The 20506-nt window shown below is 34.1% G+C and overlaps 2 protein-coding genes across 2 annotated transcripts in view; one reads left to right on the forward strand and one right to left on the reverse strand.

The window, feature by feature from the left end:
- The window catches only part of LOC145267112 (LDLR chaperone boca-like), a 40995-nt gene extending 20848 nt beyond the window's left edge, over nucleotides 1-20147 (forward strand). The window contains exons 2-5 of the mRNA XM_080123137.1: nucleotides 258-414; nucleotides 3505-3586; nucleotides 14946-15087; nucleotides 17847-20147. Coding sequence (XP_079979263.1) covers nucleotides 258-414; nucleotides 3505-3586; nucleotides 14946-15087; nucleotides 17847-17861 — 396 coding nt within the window. The 3' untranslated portion in view covers nucleotides 17862-20147. The remainder of the gene's footprint in view (nucleotides 1-257; nucleotides 415-3504; nucleotides 3587-14945; nucleotides 15088-17846) is intronic.
- LOC145267113 (uncharacterized) lies at nucleotides 5175-12359 on the reverse strand. The gene is made up of 2 exons (XM_080123139.1): nucleotides 10920-12359; nucleotides 5175-5850 (listed from the first exon to the last, which is right to left on the reverse strand). Coding segments are annotated over exons 1-2 (441 nt in total). The 5' UTR covers nucleotides 10921-12359; the 3' UTR covers nucleotides 5175-5410.
- Nucleotides 20148-20506: the final 359 nt, after the last annotated feature.

The raw sequence follows: 20506 nt of genomic DNA on the forward strand, positions 1-20506 counted from the left end.
TGGGAACAGAACGGAGGATGAATACACTTCAGGGCATGTTAGAGAAAGATCTAGCAAATGGTCCATCAGAATCGGGTATTTCACAGATAATAAAAAACATTTTTTTGTGTATGAATATTAAAGTTGATGTGTAAAAACATGCAATAATTTCATCTTTAAGTTTTATGCATTAATATATATATATTTGTATATATAAATATATATATATATATATATATATATATATATATATATTTTTTTTTTTTTTTTTTACCTAGGAAGCAGATGATGATGAACTTGAAGAAGATGAATTACCAGAATGGAAAAGGGAAGCTCCAAAAGTCGACTTTTCAAAATACGATCAAAATAATCCAGAAAATTTAATGATGATGAGTAAGAAAGGAAAAACATTAATGATGTTTGTATCTGTTTCAGGTATGTGGACCATTCTTGTATATCCTATAAAACATTTCAATTAAGGTGTTTTATTTAAATATCTTGTTAAGGTAGGTGTGGCCAAACTCCAAAATGTGATCCATCAAAGAAATTCATGGTTGTATGTTTGTGATGCATGCAATTTGAAATGACGTGAGAAATATTTAACTAAGAGAAACCAGGCAAGAAATGGAGAATGGTGGTAATTTTGGCCGTGTTCTCTGGATACCAGACTTAATGAAAATTTCTTGCTTCCCTGATGAATATTGGTGTTGTAGCGTCTTTATTAACTGGTCTGTACTCCTCTCATGTTAAGGAGTCTGATGTTAATCAGTAGAAGACCTGCATCAATTAAAAGATGAGATACACATTGTATAATAAGTAAAGAACGTGAGATATTTTTAATATAAAAATAACCTGTGGTTACATGAATAAAAATAATTCATTAATTAGGAGGCAGGGATTAATACCTTGTGTTTCTAGACTAGATTTTAAAATCTAATTTTGCTAAGTTGAGTCGACAGTGAAGTTTTTGTTTGGGCTCTGATATCAAAGAACATTTAATTCTCTATCTCTCATTTGAAACGATAATGCTTCTCTGAGTGAAGTGAAGTAATTTTCTTTGTGAATATTCTAATCAGAAGTTTTAAAATGGTTGAATAACTAAAATGTTGCATTTGTGTTTATAAATGACTAATATGGGTACCCTGCGTTACTCGGATGGAGAGAGGTGGCTATTGAGCAACCGACCCTACAAAAAAAAAAAATCAAAACAACTTTTGTTTCAATCAAAATAGCAGCAGGTACCCGTGCTAATGTAAAAAAAAGAAAAAAAATTAGCCACAGTAGCCAGGCTCAAACCTGTAATGCAAAAGAGGAAAAGGAGGTGGAAAAGCTAATGCATTAACTGTATCAGACCTTTGAAATAACATCTTTTAAATGTATAATCGCTAGGTGTATGACTTTGCAAAAATGTTGACGCTAAAAATTTTCACCTTTTCCTCTTGCAAAAAAAAAGCCTAGTTGACCAGCACAGAATTAATCTTTTTGGCTAAATTTTAGACGTCATCTTAGAGAGCGATCTTTCTAACAATACCAATTTTGTCAGTTTGATGCGTCTATCAAAAGTTTTTTGCAGACATACAAACAGACATAGACATACACACACACATTTTCCCTTTTCTATTTTAGACTAGCATAGGTATCTGGCATTGTCCGGGTGGAGATGAAGTTGGGTTTGGACACAGCTCCTAACTCAAAAATAAAAGAACTGGTAAGAACAAGAAGTATGTGAAAACCAGTTTAAGCAAACTCGGACTAGAAAGATGTCGCAACAAAAACAAAATGAAAATAATTCAGTTTTAAAAAAGTGGAATTTGTTTTAAGTGAAATAACTGTTATAAAAATGATTGGTTAAGAGAAAAAAAATCACATTACATAACCCAAATGTTAAAACTTTCTTTTTAAAACCTCTGATAAAAAAAAAATCGAAATAAAGAAATTGTTTTTAAAATTACAAAACAACTTTGTTTAAAAAAAAAAACAAACAAAAAAAATCAGTTACATGTCGTTATGGAGTGTTGCAACAAAAATAAAATGAAAATAATTCAGTTTTAAAAAAAGTGGAATTTGTTTTAAGCGAAATGATCGTTATGAAAATGATCAGTTAAAAAAAAAAAAATCACATTACGTAACCCTGGCAATAAGAAAAAGGTTATGGCAAATAAGTATTTTTAAACTCTGATAAAATGTTAAAACTTTATTTTAAAACCTGTGATAAAAAAATTGAAATAAGGAAATTGTTGTTTAAAATTACTAAACAACCCGGTTTTAAAAAAAAAAAAGGAAAAAAAAAAGACCACCGTTACATGTACTCAAACGTGAAAACTAAAGCTTTCGCTGTAATCACGATGCTGAGAGCGAAATTACGTCGGAAATTCTGTTATTTAAATGAACTAAAAAAAATAATGCTTGACTGCATCTGCGCAGTTTTCGAAGTCGTTTAGAAAGGTACTTTCTTTTTTACCCTCCCTTGGTTTAAATGTTTACTTCCATCCAAAATAATTGACCTTTTTTTTTTTTCTAATTCTCACATATTTGATGGAGACATCGCTTTTTCAGATGGTATCAGTCTCGACCCGGTCCGATGTGTCTGAAAAAAGTTTTTGCGAGACATGCAAACACTCGCACACTCATACACACACACACACACACACACACACACACACATTTTGCCTTTTATATAATAGACTAGCGGGGTCACTGGGTGGAGAGAGGTGAGCAAACCCTGAATCAAAACATAGCAGTGAGCAAAAAGAAAAAATTAAATGCAGTAAGCAGCCTGGATGGAGACATGTGTTAAAAAAAAAAAAAAAGTAGCAGGCAGACTCGCAAAGGATGAAAAGAAGGTGAAAAAAAGCAAACGCTTTAGCGATTGCACCCACGGCGACTTACAACATCACGGGCATTGGAAATAAGCTTAGTCATTACAAGGCGTATAATGACTTTACAAAAATGTCAATGCAAAAACTAACCCTTCCTTGGAAAAAAACAGCTCAGTTGACCAGCATAGAATTAATCTTTTTGGCCAATTTTGGGATATTTGTCATCCGAGAGACCAATCTTTCTAATTTTGTCGGTGTTCATCATGTGTGTCGAAAGTTTTTTGTCCTTTACATTTATAGATGATTTGTTTGTACAGTAGAACCCTGAGATACGGTGGTCCTAGGATAGTTTTTTTTTTTTTTTTTTTTTTTTTTCCAGGTCATACTATGGAATACAATGTTTTTCTGGCCCCTTGTTACGGTATTTGCCCCACTTTACGATGTTATTTATAATAGTATTTGATTATATACATGTGTATTATATACTGTACTATATTTTGTTACTAATTTTTAATATGTACTGTATAAAATTTTGCTTAGGCCCCACCATACGGCGATATCACCTTACGATCCCAATGCCAAAATGGACTAATGCTGTATCCAGGGTTCTACTGTATATAAAATAAAAACGATTGGCATTATTAAACAAATTACAAAGCCAAATTTTTTTGTGTGCTCATCCTTTTTTTTTTTTTTTTTTGTCAAGGTAATCCAACCCGTGCTGAAGCTGAACAAATTACATCATTATGGCAATCCAGTTTGTATAATGGCAACTTAGATATTACTAGGTAAGAAAAATAAAATATTCTGTTTTCATTCATATTTGCATTTATCTGTTGACATTTCATGATGGAAATGAGTCAGAAATTCAGGATGATATCAACACCTTCAAGATTTTTTCCTCCTGAAGTCTGGAAACGGCTGTTTCTAAGTTGTGCTATTTTGGAAGATATGGAATCATTCCTCTTAAATGGAGAACCGTTCTTGTAATAGAAAAATTATTAAAAAAGGAATGATAAAAGAAATAATTATCATAAACAAAAGAAAATTATCCAGTTGCAAATATTAAATGTTAGTTTGAATTGTAAAAAATTCCAGGTACAAAAATTGATAGTGTTATTCGAGTTAGGATCAGCAAAATGTAGTTCCCTTCTTGTGTCAAGGCAAAAAGCTATGGCAGAAGAATTCAGAGATTCGGCATCTTTTCTAAAATGATTCTGATATTGGTTTGTTCTTATCACTGTTGGTTATAAATATAATCATCCAAGTATTTGTGATCCTACTCTAATATTATGCTAAAAATGTTGCAACAGTTTGTGTACCATAATTTCCTCCAGGCAGGATATGGCAGTAGTCAGACATTGAGTAGGGGACACTGGATCCACCTTGGCCTTGTGGGAGTGTTCAAGTATTTCAATATCAAGCAAGGATCATCTGCTAATCATTTTTTTGCAGCAATATCTTTGACAATTTCAACATGCAGCTTGTTGCCTAAAAGTAATTTATAATAAAATATATACAGTCATAGCTTTTTGCCTTGACACAAGAAGGGAACTACATTTTGCTGATCCTAACTCGAATAACACTATCAATTTTTGTACCTGGAATTTTTTACAATTCAAACTAACATTTAATATTTGCAGCTGAATAATTTTCTTTTGTTTATGATAATTATTTCGTTTGCCATTAATTTGCAACATCATCTTCCTGACTTTTCTTTGTAATGCATACATATTGGTGGTCAGCTGAGCACGTTGATGACAGCTATTAGACATGATTGAGCAAATTGTTTATCTTTGATGGTGAAATTGTGATTGGTTAACCATCTGATGTGACCTAACTCTATAGTATTGTGTATGGGCCATAATAGTTCAGGGTATGGTGCAAGCCAAGGAATAAAATATATCCTGAATTGTTATTTTCAACTGAACTTTTAAAAGAAAAAAATTACAGAATTTTAAAAGGAAACTGGAAATGTCCAAATGGCGTTAACGAGAAAACCATGTGTATGCACAAATCGAATAGTGTCAGCACAAATTCATTTTGTTACACGAAGGTTAGCTTAAAGGAGTTGATGTAACTCTATATACTCTTAAAAACGTATAGCGCATTTGAATTTGAAATTTGTTCATATACAAATAGAAATGATTGGTTGACGAAAAAAGAATAGGCAGAGTATACTCTCACATATGCTCAAGTTTGAATCTCACAAGTTTAAATGTTTTTTTTTTTTTTTTATAGGATACATGTTCTATAAATTGAAAGGAATTAAGATAACATAACATAAAAAACAATACGTAATGTAAAAAAACATTACAAATGCATATTTTTGAGGATAATTTGAAAAAGTAGACTAAGGAAATTCATGTACCCAACTGCTGAAGGAGCAGGTACAAAACTAGTAGATTTAAAAAAAAAAACAAAACAATCTTTCTTGAAAGAATTGTACACATTCTGAGTTGTTGAAGAAGTACTGCTCTATAGCAGAGTTATTGTTTTGTAGATTTTGGAGAATTATGGCTCACAACACCAAACTCTCTGCAAGGGGAACTTTTTTCCTTGATCACCATATTGTTGCATATGTGTGTCTTTTGCTGACGGAGGTTTATTCATCAAACATGAGCGAAATACTGACTCCTTTCCTTCAGATTTTGGCCATTTATGTTTTGCAACTTTCGCCAATTCACATCTTGGCTTATCTCGTCATCCTCCATAAAACACAGCATACCTCTCGCACCTTCTTCTAAAGGTTTCTCCACACTGGCTGCTGCGAAAGCATACCTATTGTTTCTTTGAGGTGAGGTTGTTTGTAGCATTACTACCTCCCGGATCCTATGATCATACATGAAACATTTGGGAGGTGATCTTTTGTGTTGTGTGCTTCTTTGCGGCTCTCCAGTTACTGAGTCTCCATTGGAAGTGTCATCGGAAGAGGCATCACCTGCATTTATGCTGGGTACCTGTTCACCTGGTCTCTTAACAATTGTTACAAATCTTTCACTTGCATTCTCTGAAGATATGTCAGAACAGGCCGTCCACAGGCCTGGTACCACTATTTTTTTTTTTTTTTTTTTTTTTTTTTTTACAAAGGCATCACCACATTATCAAGGCCCAGAGGCCACTCAAGGATAAGGGTTAAAGAGTGTACAGTAGAAATTGGTCAATATAGTAATCATTAGTAATGAAAATTTGGTAAATTTAATAACTTATATGGAACGGCTCATCAAGAACTTATTTACTTTAGACTTGAACACAACCATATTGTAGTCAGCCGGAAAGCAGGAAAACGGAAGACAATTCCACAGGCGTGCAGTTCTAAGAAAGAAGCTTTGTTCATGGAATCTACGTTTAGGTTTAGCCACAGATAAAGAGTGGGGGAAATTATTGATAGTGTTTACAGCTAGACGAGTGTTTCTTGTGAAAGTTTGGCGAGGGGGGACCAAAGATTGAAGCTCAGTTGAACACTTTCCATGAAAATAACGATACATCAGAGACAAACTCGCAACATCTCTTCTGTGAGATAGAGGTTGCAAGGAGGAGAAAAGGACATCTCCTACGAGGCTACGAAGTCTATTTTGAACTCTATCAAGGCAGGACAAGTCCTTTCTAGCAGCTCCTGCCCAGATGTGGCAACAGTATTCCATCCTTGGACGTACCTGGCTCTTATATAGGTAGAGAATAGCATCAGCAGTGAGATATCTACTGGATCGATAGAAAGATCCCACCATTTTTCCAGCGGCCTTGGCAACAGATTTGATATACGTGTTCCATTTAAGATCAGGAGTAATGGTCAAGCCCAGAAGCTTGTCAAAACTTGAGGCCTCCTGAAGACGAGAGCCATTCATTTCAATTGATGACAAATGTGGATTAGAATGTTGATGATGTAAAGAGAGAAGCTTGGTTTTAGATGCATTAAAAGTAACCAGCCACTCCTTTCCCCATTGTACTACGTGCTCAAGATCAGAGGAGAGAGAATTGGAGAGAACTTGCTCGTTTACTGTCTTAGATGTGCTACCATAAATGGTAGTGTCGTCAGCATAAATGTCTACAAATGATGTAAGGATATGATTTGGAAGATCATTAATGTAGATCAGGAAAAGAGTTGGGCCCAGGATGGATCCCTGAGGGACACCGGCATTAATACTGTGAGCTTCTGATTTTTGCCCCTCAACTACTACTCTTATGAACCTACCAGAAAGAAATGATTTAATAATTGAGAAGACTTTTCCAGCTATACCATAGCTAGCGATCTTATGAAGTAAACCTTTATGCCATACCCTATCAAAGGCTTTAGATATGTCAAGAGCAATTGCTCTAGAAAGATTGCCACCGTCGAGAGATTTGCTAATCCTATGCGATATAACTGTAATGACATCTGCTGTAGATCTAGCAGAACGGAAACCATATTGAGTGTCACTAAGAAGGTTATTTTTGTTGAGATGTTTGATTACTTCTGTATTTAACACAGATTCTAGCAACTTACTCATGACGCACAGGAGACTTATTGGCCTGTACTGAGAGGGGGATGAGCGATCACCTGAATTCTTAAATACAGGGCATACTGATGAGGTTTTCCAGGGAGATGGGAAACTATTCTCCTTAAGACAACGTTTAAACAGTTTTGTAAGTATGGGCGCTAATTCAGGTTGAAGTTTTTTGAGTACTATAATTGGAATACCATCAGGGCCAGTTGCTTTACTCGAATCAAGGTTTTTGATTAGCTTCGCAACATCACGTACAGATATACGTATATCACATAGCGTGTTTTCTGATACAGGAGGAAATATTGGGGGTTGGCGGTCTTGGTCGCAAAGGGTAGAATTTGCTGCAAAGTTCTTGACAAAGAGTTTGGCTTTGTCTGATGCTGACGAGATTACCTCAGGTCCATTGATAATAGTTGGGATGGAGCACACGCTTCTGTTCAGGATTCTGTTTGCTATTTGCCAAAACTGGTGGGAACCAAGCCGCTGCTCAGCTACTTTGGACTTAACAGATTGAGCATACAACTCTCTTGCGTTCCTTATTACTTTCTTACAATGGTTGCTGGCAGTCCTGAAAACGGCTTTAGTTTCCATACATCTATTACGTTTGAAGCAGTGGAAAAAGTGATTTCTGTGCGCAATGGCAGCAGCACATTCTGGAGAGAACCATGGCTGGCTGTTAGGTTTTTTCTGAAACTTTTTAGAGGGTATGAAATGGTCAATACCTACAATTAACCATTCAGTTAGGTCTAATACTATAGAGGACACATCCTTTTTAAACATGGAATGCAGAGGTAGATCAGATATAAATGTACGGAAGCTATCCCAGTCAGCCTTAGTGTATCGATATACTGTACGATGAAGAGGTACATCTGGGGACTTATTACATTTCATTTTTATCTTAATTGATACAACAGAGTGGTCGGAAGATCCAAGAGGCGACAGAACAGAAACTGAACATAGTTCAGGGCAAGTTGTGAGAAAAAGGTCTAGTAGGCTCGCATACTGGCCATCATTATCGGGCACACGGGTAGGTTCCTGAACAATCTGAGTGAGGTCATAGGCAATGGAGAAATCATGACAGAACCTCCCCTCATCATCGGTCTTGTTTGAGTGGGTCAACCATTCAACGTTGTGAACATTGAAGTCTCCACATACGTGAATGTTAGCTGAAGGATAAGTAGAAAGGACTTGGTCAATTTTCTCAGATATGCTTTGAAAGATAGTAACTCCACTGTTGTGGGGGCGATAGAGAGTAAATATAAATGCAGTAGTGTGAGCTAAAGCAACCCGGAAGCACATATAGGGTAAGTTAGGATCTTCCCTGGAGATGTCCCTCCCACATGGAAAGCTATCTTTAATATAGGCACATATTCCATGCCCATGGCGATCTTGGGGGTCAGATTTAGAAGTTAAGTTAGAGTATCCTGAAATTGCAAACTCATCTAGGGAAATAGCCTGTCCAATGCCAGTTTCACTTAAAAATAAAAGGTCTGGTTTAGTCTCCTGTAATTGGGTTTCAACCTCTGGAAGGTTAGAACGAAGACCCCTGATGTTGGAGAAGGAGACATGGTAGTAGGGGTCTACGTTGGAAGTTGGGGAACCGGGTTTAATCGTGTATTTTTTCTTGAAACTTGTCATGATGAAATTTTGGAATTTGTGGACTAGGTCGACAGATTTACTTAGAGCAGGACAGAGAGGGGAAATTAAGAGAGAAAAAGAAACGAAGAATTTTTTTTTATTTTTTATTTGTAGTTAATGATAAGGTAAAGCCGTAACAATTACCCACTAGTATGGCATCGAGAGGCCCCACCAGAAGCTACTGCATGGTCCAGAATCCATTCACCAAATGGCAATACAGCAGCCCCAGTACTTTGCACCTGCTGATAGGACAGCCTCCTTAGTGGTTAATCCAAGGTTCGGGTCCCTGACTATCAGGCGGATAACGTCAGCCCAGACAAAACGTTTACCTCCAGCACCCTTACTAGTGACATGGCTACAAGGATAGACATAGAAACAGAAAATTTCCGCCATCTCAGCCAACTGTTCGCAAAAATACTGCCAACCTAGAAAACAGCTTTTTCTTCTCCCTTTGTCCGAAAAATCACTCATTTAAAAAAAATGAGGACTGAGGGACAAATAAGAAGAAGCGAGAGTAACAGGAGCTGCCGATAACGCATCCACAATGCGTTTTCTACTCTCCATTAAAAAAAAAAAAAAAAAAAAAACTATTAAGTATTGTACTTAATAAAAGTCCAACGGACGTGTTTAAGGGAAAGTATGGTGATAGATTCCCCTCACACGAACTAAAAATGAGTATAATTTGTAATTTTTGCTATCAACTCGGTGGATAAATAAACATATGTACGAGGAAAAAAAAAAAAAAAAAAAAAAGCTAGCATTTAATAAAACAGAAATACACAAATTAAATACTGAAATAAAATGGAGTTGTTAATATTTTAAATCTAAAATAAAAAGCATGATTGAAATCACTTATCTCAACAAAAACAATTCCGTCTCCAAATTGCAAACTGTGTTGAAAGAACTTCAGTTAGTAGCGTTCAAAACATTTTTTTTTTGAAATTAGCCGTTAATAGAAAATCGTGATTTTATTCTGAACTTAAGCTAGTAACGTTTTAAGAAGCTTACAATATAAAAGAAAAGGCTGATGGGGGGGGGGGGGTTCTTCCGAAAGTAAGTTGGTGCCGTTATAAGTAATTTCGAGATAAGATGGAAGCCGGTATTGGACTAGAAAAAAAGCTAGCATTTAATAAAACAGAAATACACAAATTAAATACTGAAATAAAATGGAGTTGTTAATATTTTAAATCTAAAATAAAAAGCATGATTGAAATCACTTATCTCAACAAAAACAATTCCGTCTCCAAATTGCAAACTGTGTTGAAAGAACTTCAGTTAGTAGCGTTCAAAACATTTTTTTTTTTTTAAATTAGCCGTTAATAGAAAATCGTGATTTTATTCTGAACTTAAGCTAGTAACGTTTTAAGAAGCTTACGATATAAAAGAAAAGGCTGATGGGGGGGGGGGGTTCTTCCGAAAGTAAGTTGGTGCCGTTATAAGTAATTTCGAGATAAGATGGAAGCCGGTATTGGACTAGAAAAAAAGCTAGCATTTAATAAAACAGAAATACACAAATTAAATACTGAAATAAAATGGAGTTGTTAATATTTTAAATCTAAAATAAAAAGCATGATTGAAATCACTTATCTCAACAAAAACAATTCCGTCTCCAAATTGCAAACTGTGTTGAAAGAACTTCAGTTAGTAGCGTTCAAAACATTTTTTTTTTGAAATTAGCCGTTAATAGAAAATCGTGATTTTATTCTGAACTTAAGCTAGTAACGTTTTAAGAAGCTTACGATATAAAAGAAAAGGCTGATGGGGGGGGGGGTTCTTCCGAAAGTAAGTTGGTGCCGTTATAAGTAATTTCGAGATAAGATGGAAGCCGGTATTGGACTAGAAAAAAAGCTAGCATTTAATAAAACAGAAATACACAAATTAAATACTGAAATAAAATGGAGTTGTTAATATTTTAAATCTAAAATAAAAAGCATGATTGAAATCACTTATCTCAACAAAAACAATTCCGTCTCCAAATTGCAAACTGTGTTGAAAGAACTTCAGTTAAATCTTTTACATGGTGTTGGCATTCTGTCAATCAATTATGTTCTGTGTCCTGGTAATCCCAGTCACACATTCCATTCCATACCTTGTGGTACATCATTCATGCAGAGCATTTACCGATACTTGGTCACTCGTTTTGAAAACAGTTTGCTGTTGATTGTGTGTCGGCGCTGATGTTCCATTGATTCCTTTCAGCTGTATGCGGTACGAATAGAACATGTTGGCAGATGCTGCAGCAGAGGACATGTCATCCTAATATACTGCTTCCAGTATATATTACACTGTATATATTATATAGTTACATATAACCGTATATATTACACTGTATTCTGACTGCGACTGTTTTTTACACTTCTTTGACATTGCTCGATAATGCCATTACCAGAAGAATTGCACAGTGGAATTGAAGTCTGATTCTCTGCTCATCTAGGAAGGTTTTAAACAAGCTGCTCCAAAAGGCAGTGTCATTAGACGTCAGTGGCCCTCACTCATAGGAGAGCATCTTCAGTTGGTTGATTACACTTTTCACTTCTTGCCAAAGAAGGTGTCGTCAGATAGCAAACAATGGAGCCGCAATCAATGTTATAAAATGATTTCATTGCAATGGGTAATATTCATTGCTACTCAATGTCATGTTTGTCGAATGTTTAAAGCATACTCTAATCAATGCATGAGTGACGGATTGATCAGCTGACACTTTTCTCATTCTCTGACGACGGTTTACACAGCAGCCTTGGAAACCTTGGAGTCAATCTGTTTCATAGTGTAGAATGTCTGTCTCACACCAGGATGAACAATCTTGATCTGGTCAAACCCGACTGAGCTCACAGATGCAGTGCAGGCAGATTGCATAGGTTCAGTGTTCCTCTTAATTGTATCAAACCTCTAAGGCATTTTCATCATATTTTTTTTTTTTTTTGTTTTAATTAGATTTGACCGAGGATACATCCCCCAATAGCATGTATTTCTTCACCGATTTCATTATGGTGTCAAGCCATCATTAAATGAGCATCTCACTTGTAGCTTTGGTTCATACCCTGACCCTGCCGGTAAGCTCCATTTATGGACATAAGCAGAATCAGTGATCAAGTGCAGGATTGCCAAATTTATTCCATTAATAATGGCAGGGAGTTCCACAAGGGAGTCCTTTTCTAGACGTAACCATCTAATGTCCTCTACTATGGCCCCCATCTATGACACGCCAGTAGCAACAGAAACAGAGCTTGTGTCGACCCATACACTAAGGTCAACACTCCATTTGCCCCACATCAAGTCTTCTATGTACACTCTGGTGAGAACCTCCTTAATCATACTACTGAGAGGGAGAACGTCGTTCACTTTGTCATCCCACCCAGTATTGACATCAGATACTCTCCACTTGAAGAATGCCATTGCAACATGCAGCCAACCACCTATGGGAAGGTGTCAACCCAACTTACCACATAATGAAAATATATTTTGTCATGTGACAACACGAGGCATGTCTGAGATTTTGTTTCCTCTTCTTCAATAGTGTTCATTATTCTCTTCTTCAATAGTGTTCATTATCCTCTTCTTCAATAGTGTTCATTATCCTCTTCTTCAATAGTGTTCATTATCCTCTTCTTCAATAGTGTTCATTATCCTCTTCTTCAATAGTGTTCATTATCCTCTTCTTCAATAGTGTTCATTATCCTCTTCTTCAATAGTGTTCATTATCCTCTTCTTCAATAGTGTTCATTATCCTCTTCTTCAATAGTGTTCATTATCCTCTTCTTCAATAGTGTTCATTATCCTCTTCTTCAATAGTGTTCATTATCCTCTTCTTCAATAGTGTTCATTATCCTCTTCTTCAATAGTGTTTATTATTCTCTTCTCAGATCTGTAAACCAAGTACTCGTGCACTATCTGATAACCTCTCTGGTTCTTTGCTGAAGAGGCCGAAGCTGTAGAAATGTTCCTTTACACATGCTGTGGACACAACACTCTCATCCACGTACACGTCATCAATATAGGCAGATGTTGCCCATTTCGTCAAAATAACATCAACAATAATGGTGCCACATTAAGTCCGAACCCCATGCGGGTCAGACAATACCTTTTCCTCTTGATTAGTACAGTTTGATAGGGACACAGTTATTTGTGAACGTGTACTTTAAGTTATGCCTTGCGAAGATCTAACATTATTACATTTGATCCTGATCGCCGCCATTCTCTCAACTTTTCAGTGCATATATGCGCATGGGCCGTAAATGGGTCTACCTGCTCATTTAAATCCCGATAATGGAGCACTGGCTTCACTTTTTGTTTGTTCTGCTGAGTAACTGCCATAAATTAGATCAGGTCTTTCGGAAGATCTAATTCCTCTTTTGGGTAAGAAACCAATCATCTATAATATAAATCTCACCTGTTTGTTTAAATGTATGTATGTATATCTGCCTAAAACTTTCATAAGAGGCAACGGATCTTCACAAGATCGGTATCGTTTTGAAGCTTGACTCTTCGGACGACAAATATCAAAAAATTGGCTACTTCACCCTCAACTGGGCACTTTTCTACAGGGAGTGGTCAAATTTTTTGCCAATATTTCCGAAAGTCATCCCCTCTTTTCGATTGACTAGCTTTAATTTAAACCTACATCACTTCTGGTTTGGCGATGGGTGCAACAGCAAAGTCTTCAGGTATTTGACGTTGCATGTGTGTGCGTACATGTGTGTACGTTAGCGCGTGTGTGTGTGTATACACGTGAATGTGAATGTCTGTACGCAAACGTGAATATATGTACGTGTGTGTATGTGTGCGTATGTATATGACAAGAAATATGGCTTGTGATGTGAACGCATGTTTTTGTGTGAGACTAGAAAAGGTTCGCGCACAGTCTATAACTAAAAACTTTGAACAAGTGTAAAATCCTTACAAATTCTTATGTTATAATGCCATTACCTCTTGCAAAAAAAAAATACAACTTGGAAAAATGACATGAAAGCATAATTTAATTGTTTGTACATGATTCATTTCAACAGTTAACACATTGAATCTCTGTAATATGATGCATAACACAGATGTAACATTAGGTTGCACACAGGAAGCAGTAACAAATGCATCAAATGTCGAGGTGGACACACATCTGGTGGTAATGCGCTGGATGATAGTGTCAACCTGTCAATCAGACGGTTAGGAGAAAGAGCCACCTGACACCTGCATTGGTCAGAGAGATGCATCCTGCAATCAAAGCAAATCACATATAAACAGCAGACTGAAAGGGGAAACAGATGCACCAGCAAGCCTGGAGGTGATTAACGACAAGTGTGGCTCTGGTCACCCACTTTTCCATTCCATCCCGTTTATATCCAGCTAAGCGCACAGATTTTTATAACACGGCGATGACCACCAGAAATGAAGCTTATATTTTTTGTATACAAACGAGTAACGAGTTTTGCTTCTTTGCTGACGAAAGATCGATTACACAATATGTTTCATAGAGATCAAGCTACATTTTTATTTTAATAGTCAATCAAAAAAAAAAACAACTCAATTTGAACCATGTAAAAACAGATGGAAACAATTTCATAGTAAAGCAAAAATTTACTTCACGTAAGTTTTCAATTTTAAAGCCTGCTTCAAACCACAACATATTAATGGTCGAGAACTATTTTTTATGCATAGAAATATATAATATTGTACACATTTAAAAAAAATTGTCCGTTTCATGAAAATAGTTACTTAAATTGAAATAACCTGAAAAAAATAAATAAAAAAGAACATACAATTATAAAGGGGAAAAAATAAATTGTTTACGTCTGTTTTATAAAAATAACCCAAAGAATGAGTTTTCACGAATTGAAATTGAAGGAAGTTATACTATATTCACCCATTTTTGTACACACAACTCTAGGCTGGTTTGTGATGTCTAATATTAGTTTCCAATTCGATTTAAATCATATTTTATTCTTATCCTTCAGTAAATCTATGGGTTATTTTAAAGGAAGAAAATTTCCAGCAAGAAATAATTTTTTATTTTTCTCTTTTCCTTTTAAAACAGATATATGGTTAGTGATGACCGAGCCATTTTTATGCTAAAGGATGGATCGAAAGCTTGGGAAGTGAAAGACTTCCTCATCAAACAAGACCGTTGTCTGCAAGTCACAATAGAAAATAAGGATTATCCCGGCAAAGGCTCCCTCGTAAGCAACAATTCTTTTTTTACAAACTGATACTTTTTAAAAATAATTTTGAAATTTAATTCTCGTCTTATTTTTATATGGGATTGTTGTAATTTAACTTTTTTGCGTGTGTAATTAGGCATCTCGTCTAAAACCTGTTTATCATACAACTAAGGTCTCAACAAATATGAGAGTCGAATCAGAACCTACCAGTTGAAACAGTCCAATCATAGTTAAGTTTCCTTGTCCTCTCAAGTTCTTTTGTAATCTGTTGCTTTTGAGTCGGTTCACTTTACATAAGCGAGGATGATCCACAACATGCCATTCCCTTCCATTGTGGCTTAGAATATGCTTGGACAGTTTACAAGTTACATTCAAGAAAACTCAAACATATTCACATCTCATGTCGGATATTGATTATAAAGATAAGAAATTGAAGAAAATATACCATCCTTATAATATCCTAGCTGTTAGATGGAATATAATTACTTGTACGCATGAAAATTTTGGTTTCCTGAGAAGCTTTTGCATGAGAAACACAAGAATAGCAAACACTCACATGAAACATAAAGAAAGATCTGGTTTAACCCACAAGAGCCCATCATATGAAAAAGGAAACCATTTAGAAATGGATAATGTTATATTCGCATATCCCTCATATGTCACATGAATAAACCAGAAAAGCAGCAGCAGCTGCGACGGCAACAACAATGGCGACGATAAGAAAATTCCGTTCGTCGATGCAATACAAATGAACTCAATAAATACACACAACAATTTCAAAGCCCATTCTCTCACATACACACATCAATAGAATAGCTCGCACATCACTTCAACCAAGAAAAAAAACAGATAAGGCTGCACAGCAAAAGAGAAAACCAAAATGTAAAACACAAGCATCACAGTAAAGACAACTTAGACAGCATATTAATGCAAATAAATATTACACAAAACATTGCAACAATTCAACACCTACTAGGTTACATTCACAACTTTTTCAACTTTAAATCAATATAACACATGCATACATATACCAAACAGACGATTCCCTACGACAAGACACAATAAACAAACGCAATTTAAATAGCAAAATAAACATACGCAATTTAAATAGCAAAATATAAGCTAATTATCAATTTGCCCTTTGTCTTCAACTACATCCGCGACACCATTATAAAAACAGTAGCCGTCGTGACAAAAAGTCAGCGCCCAGAGTCACAGCAAGTCGACCAGCATGAGATAATTATTGGCTCCGTCGGATTCCCCCCTCCTTCCCCGGCGTTAAACCTACTTTCACGCGCGCATCATCCATCAATTTCTCCACGTGGAAATCACCAACAGCGAGAATTAACATTTTCACTTCTTATTTTACCACAATTTCATATTAGCACCCGACTTTTCTCTCTTAAGACGTACAAAGATTAACTTTACGATAAAAATCTTCTTTCCTGAACATTCTCACAGGCTTATGAACTTTGAACACTTTGTTTTTATTTTCTTAAGTATGTTTCTTTAAATAAACGATTGAAAAATCAATCATTTAAAATTTAAATACGTATTGTTTGTCTGGTTCTTTCTCGCCACCATACGCTTATGCATAATAATATAACAATAACATGGAAAGAAATGTTCTACAATGGTGCAAGAACATATGAGAAGCAACTTTGATCAATTTTAAATACACTTAAAAACTAACTTTTCTATTCAACTAAACCACTTGCAACCTGTTGGTTTTATATGTATGTATATTATTATTATTATTAAGTATTTGAAAATTCCAATTCAATCAAACTAGCACATTCAACTGTTAGTATTATACCAGACCAAGATTCTAAACGTTTCTTTATTTATTTTTTTAGATAAAATAGCATAAAGCCCCCCCCCCCCGCCCCCTCCCAGTTTGGCGGCATCATTTTGTAGAGTTATCATTATTTGTTTTTATAGATGATGTCACAAAGTGATGTCATCCCTGATGCATGGAGACAAACAAGATGCGCAGATATTTAGTATATTAAGCCGGTGATTGAGACTGAAGGCAGCTACATTGAATAGATGTCAACTCTACTACATAATCAATTCCCCTAAATTGATTTTTTTCAATAAAAGTTTTAAAATAAAGCTGTATTGTTTTCTTTAGGGCAACAACCTTATCATTTAACCCTGTAAAAACATCCAAACTTGATAATAGAACCAGTCTGAAACACTTTAAGTAGAAAATGCATTTAGAATTTTTTTTTTTTTTTTTTTTACACAAATACAACATTGTAACAATTTTTCAGAATAATTGTTATACAGAAAAGAACCATTGAATTATTTATTTTTTGTGCTTGAAAGTAACCTTTGCTCCTCGGTGGTACAACTTTGATGACTAATGCAGATAATTGCCCTCTTGATGTTTGATAACATGGAGAGAGTAGTGATGGATTTGGACCTTTCAACATCTGTAGTCTTCATCAGAACAGCGACCCTCTTGCGAGCATGTACTATGTAACCAACGAAAACACAGGAATGAACAAAGTTAGGGACATCATGAGGAGGAGCAAAGGATACATATAGACATTAACAACACTTTTTTATTATCATGTGCATGTTACAGAATGTGGAAAATATTTCAATGATTTTCACTTGTTGACATGTGGAGTTTAAATAAAAAAAATTCCTGGTTCAATTGTAATGCATTTGATATTTTTTAGTTTTTATTGAAACTAGCAACAGGATTATTGTCAATAAAAATAGATCCAATAAATACAAAGATAAAATATTTTATTTTCTATTTGCAGAAAACTGAATTATGAAGAAACCAAATTCTTATGATGTCGACTTTTAATGCGATGAAAAATCTAAAAGATCTACAAAAGAAAAAACTGATTTCTTGATTTTTAACTATCTCCTCCCAATTCCAAGAAAAAAGAGCTTTAACTTGCAAAACCTTAACATTGGCTTCTGTGAAAAAAAGGGGGTTTTGGCTTCAATCAAGCACCTTTGTTTGATTGAAGCCAAAATTTTTTTTTTTTTTTCTGAACTATATATTTTGTTTCATGGTTTTTCATATCATTGCTAACTACAGAATTTCCAAAGAGTCAAGAGAATGATTTTTTATCAAAATATTTGAAATGCTTAGTTCCATTATTATTTATATGGCTTCCTTTTTACTTATTAACGTTAATATTTTGTTTTGATTGATTTGCTCTCTGGCCTTCTTTGGGTATATTGTTGAAATATAAGTATATTTATTTTCCAAATTGCTGTTTATTTGAATAAACATAAGATTTCTTATGTAAAATCTTAACGAATCGAATCTTATGATTTTGGAAACAAAAATCCAAATTTGAAATGAAACTTCTCATGCGCAAAATGAAATTATTTATGTCAGCCGATATTTTAATTTTTATTAATTTATGTAATACTAATACACTAAGGCATTTCATGTTCATACTTTATCACCTTTCACACACATTTAAAACAGATATCATTTGATTAGCAAATATGGTGATTAATCTGATCAATAATGCTTTTACATTTCTGACTCGTTTTTAAATGAATTGTCCCAAAATCAAATTATGTTGTACAGTATCATTTTAAATAGTTTTCAAAAAGTGATATTCGTTTTATTGGTAATTCTGTTTACGGTAAAAATACAAAATATTGTTTTAAAAAGAATTGATACAATTTTAAATAAATGTAGGAGACATTCATTTTATTGATTTGAAAAATATTTAGCTGACATTTTTATGGTAAGAAAACAGTATTTATGGTTTTAAAAAGAATTATAAATAAGTAAATAAAGAAGAAACATTTGTTTTATTTATTTAAAAATTATTTAGCTGACAATGAAAATTATGTTTACAAATACGAAAAGACATTTCAAACAGATGCTTATTTAAACTTATGAAAAAAAAAACATACAGAAAAATCTTTTATGTACATACTTCTCATGGAACAAAGCTGTTATATTCCAAAAATCACGTAAATTGGTCAAGTAGTTTTTTTAACTAAGAAAATCAAATTTTATGAAGAATCGAGATATGGTCCGGGAGCTGCTATTATGTTTAAAAATTCAAAGGTGACAATTCAATTTGACTATTGAGATTTTGTTTGTATTCAAAATGGTTAAAACTTTTTTCATTGCTAAAAATCGTAAATTTTGATTTTCTTAATTAAAAAAACTGAATAAATTGATATGATTTTTGGAATATGATATTGTCATCCTGTGATGAGTACATACATCATAAAGATTTTTTTGTATTTTTTTAAATGTAATTCTAAATAAGCACCAAATATAATTATTAACTGAAAATTATACAGATTTTTTTGTCATCACTTACCCAAAAACAACTTGAGAATAAGATTTAAGTTGTAGAATTTCCATTAATTTGAAGATACTTTATCCGTTTAAGAAACATTTACGTCTACAAATAATCAATGAAAATCTCATTAATATCTGGGAAAAGGCTAGGGGCATCACCGTAAATTAACAATTCGCTTGAAAAAGTTCAGAGAACCCATCAAAACATTATCGAAATTTTAACAATAATCGGAAAGAAAACTGTTAGTGAAATAATCTTCCGAGAAAATCCGTTTCATCTAATATAGATTTTATTGTCACAATTTCTTTGTAACAATTACTTTGTCCAGCTCTGATAACTTCTAACATGAAACATTTTTAAATAATCACCTAAAAATAAAAATCAACAAACTTTATATTAAATAATATAATAGGAGTTATTTACCTTAATTTTAAAAATGTGAAGACAACTAAGTTAAAAACTAAAATGACTTCATTGCATCCCAGGCAATGCTAATATGAAATAATTTGGAGATATTTTACTAACATCAATTCAATACTGTTATCTTTAATGACACTTAAAATATTTAGTGCTTAGTTTTTGTAGCATCTGTCATCAGTCAGCGAGAGATCTTTCAAGACTGAGGCAATTTATATTTTTGTTCCAATCTAGAATGTCCCTTTTTAGAGAGCTGGAATTTCCTTGCATTAAAAAATGACCTATGTCTAATTTTCCCTTTGTCAGGAAGAAAGTAAATAGGAACTGTCTTGGATCTAAAAAAAAAAAAAAGAAAAAGTTACAATAATTTGAAGGTCATCAATATTTAAAAAAGAAATGGTTTCCATAGCACTATATGAAAAACGGTGTTAATATTTTTATCAATTGATATTAATAAAGTTATGGTGTTTTTGGAGCTTGTACATAAAGTAGAAATGTGATTGGTTGACAAGAAAAATGAAGGCAGTAGTTTTCATCAGTGTGGCTAGCTTATGAGGAAATCTGTTTTCTATGATCTGCCCATTTATACAATTGCTTTGATTTTAATCAATTTTGGAAACATACAATCATGGTCAAGTATACATTTTGATACATTATTTCTTATATTGATGCTGAATCTTGGAACCATCAAGCATATTTTTATCTAAAGAATATCA

The sequence above is a fragment of the Euprymna scolopes genome, chromosome 42 (assembly GCF_053919585.1).
Source record: "Euprymna scolopes isolate OS-2025 chromosome 42, ASM5391958v1, whole genome shotgun sequence".
NCBI lineage: Eukaryota > Metazoa > Mollusca > Cephalopoda > Sepiida > Sepiolidae > Euprymna > Euprymna scolopes.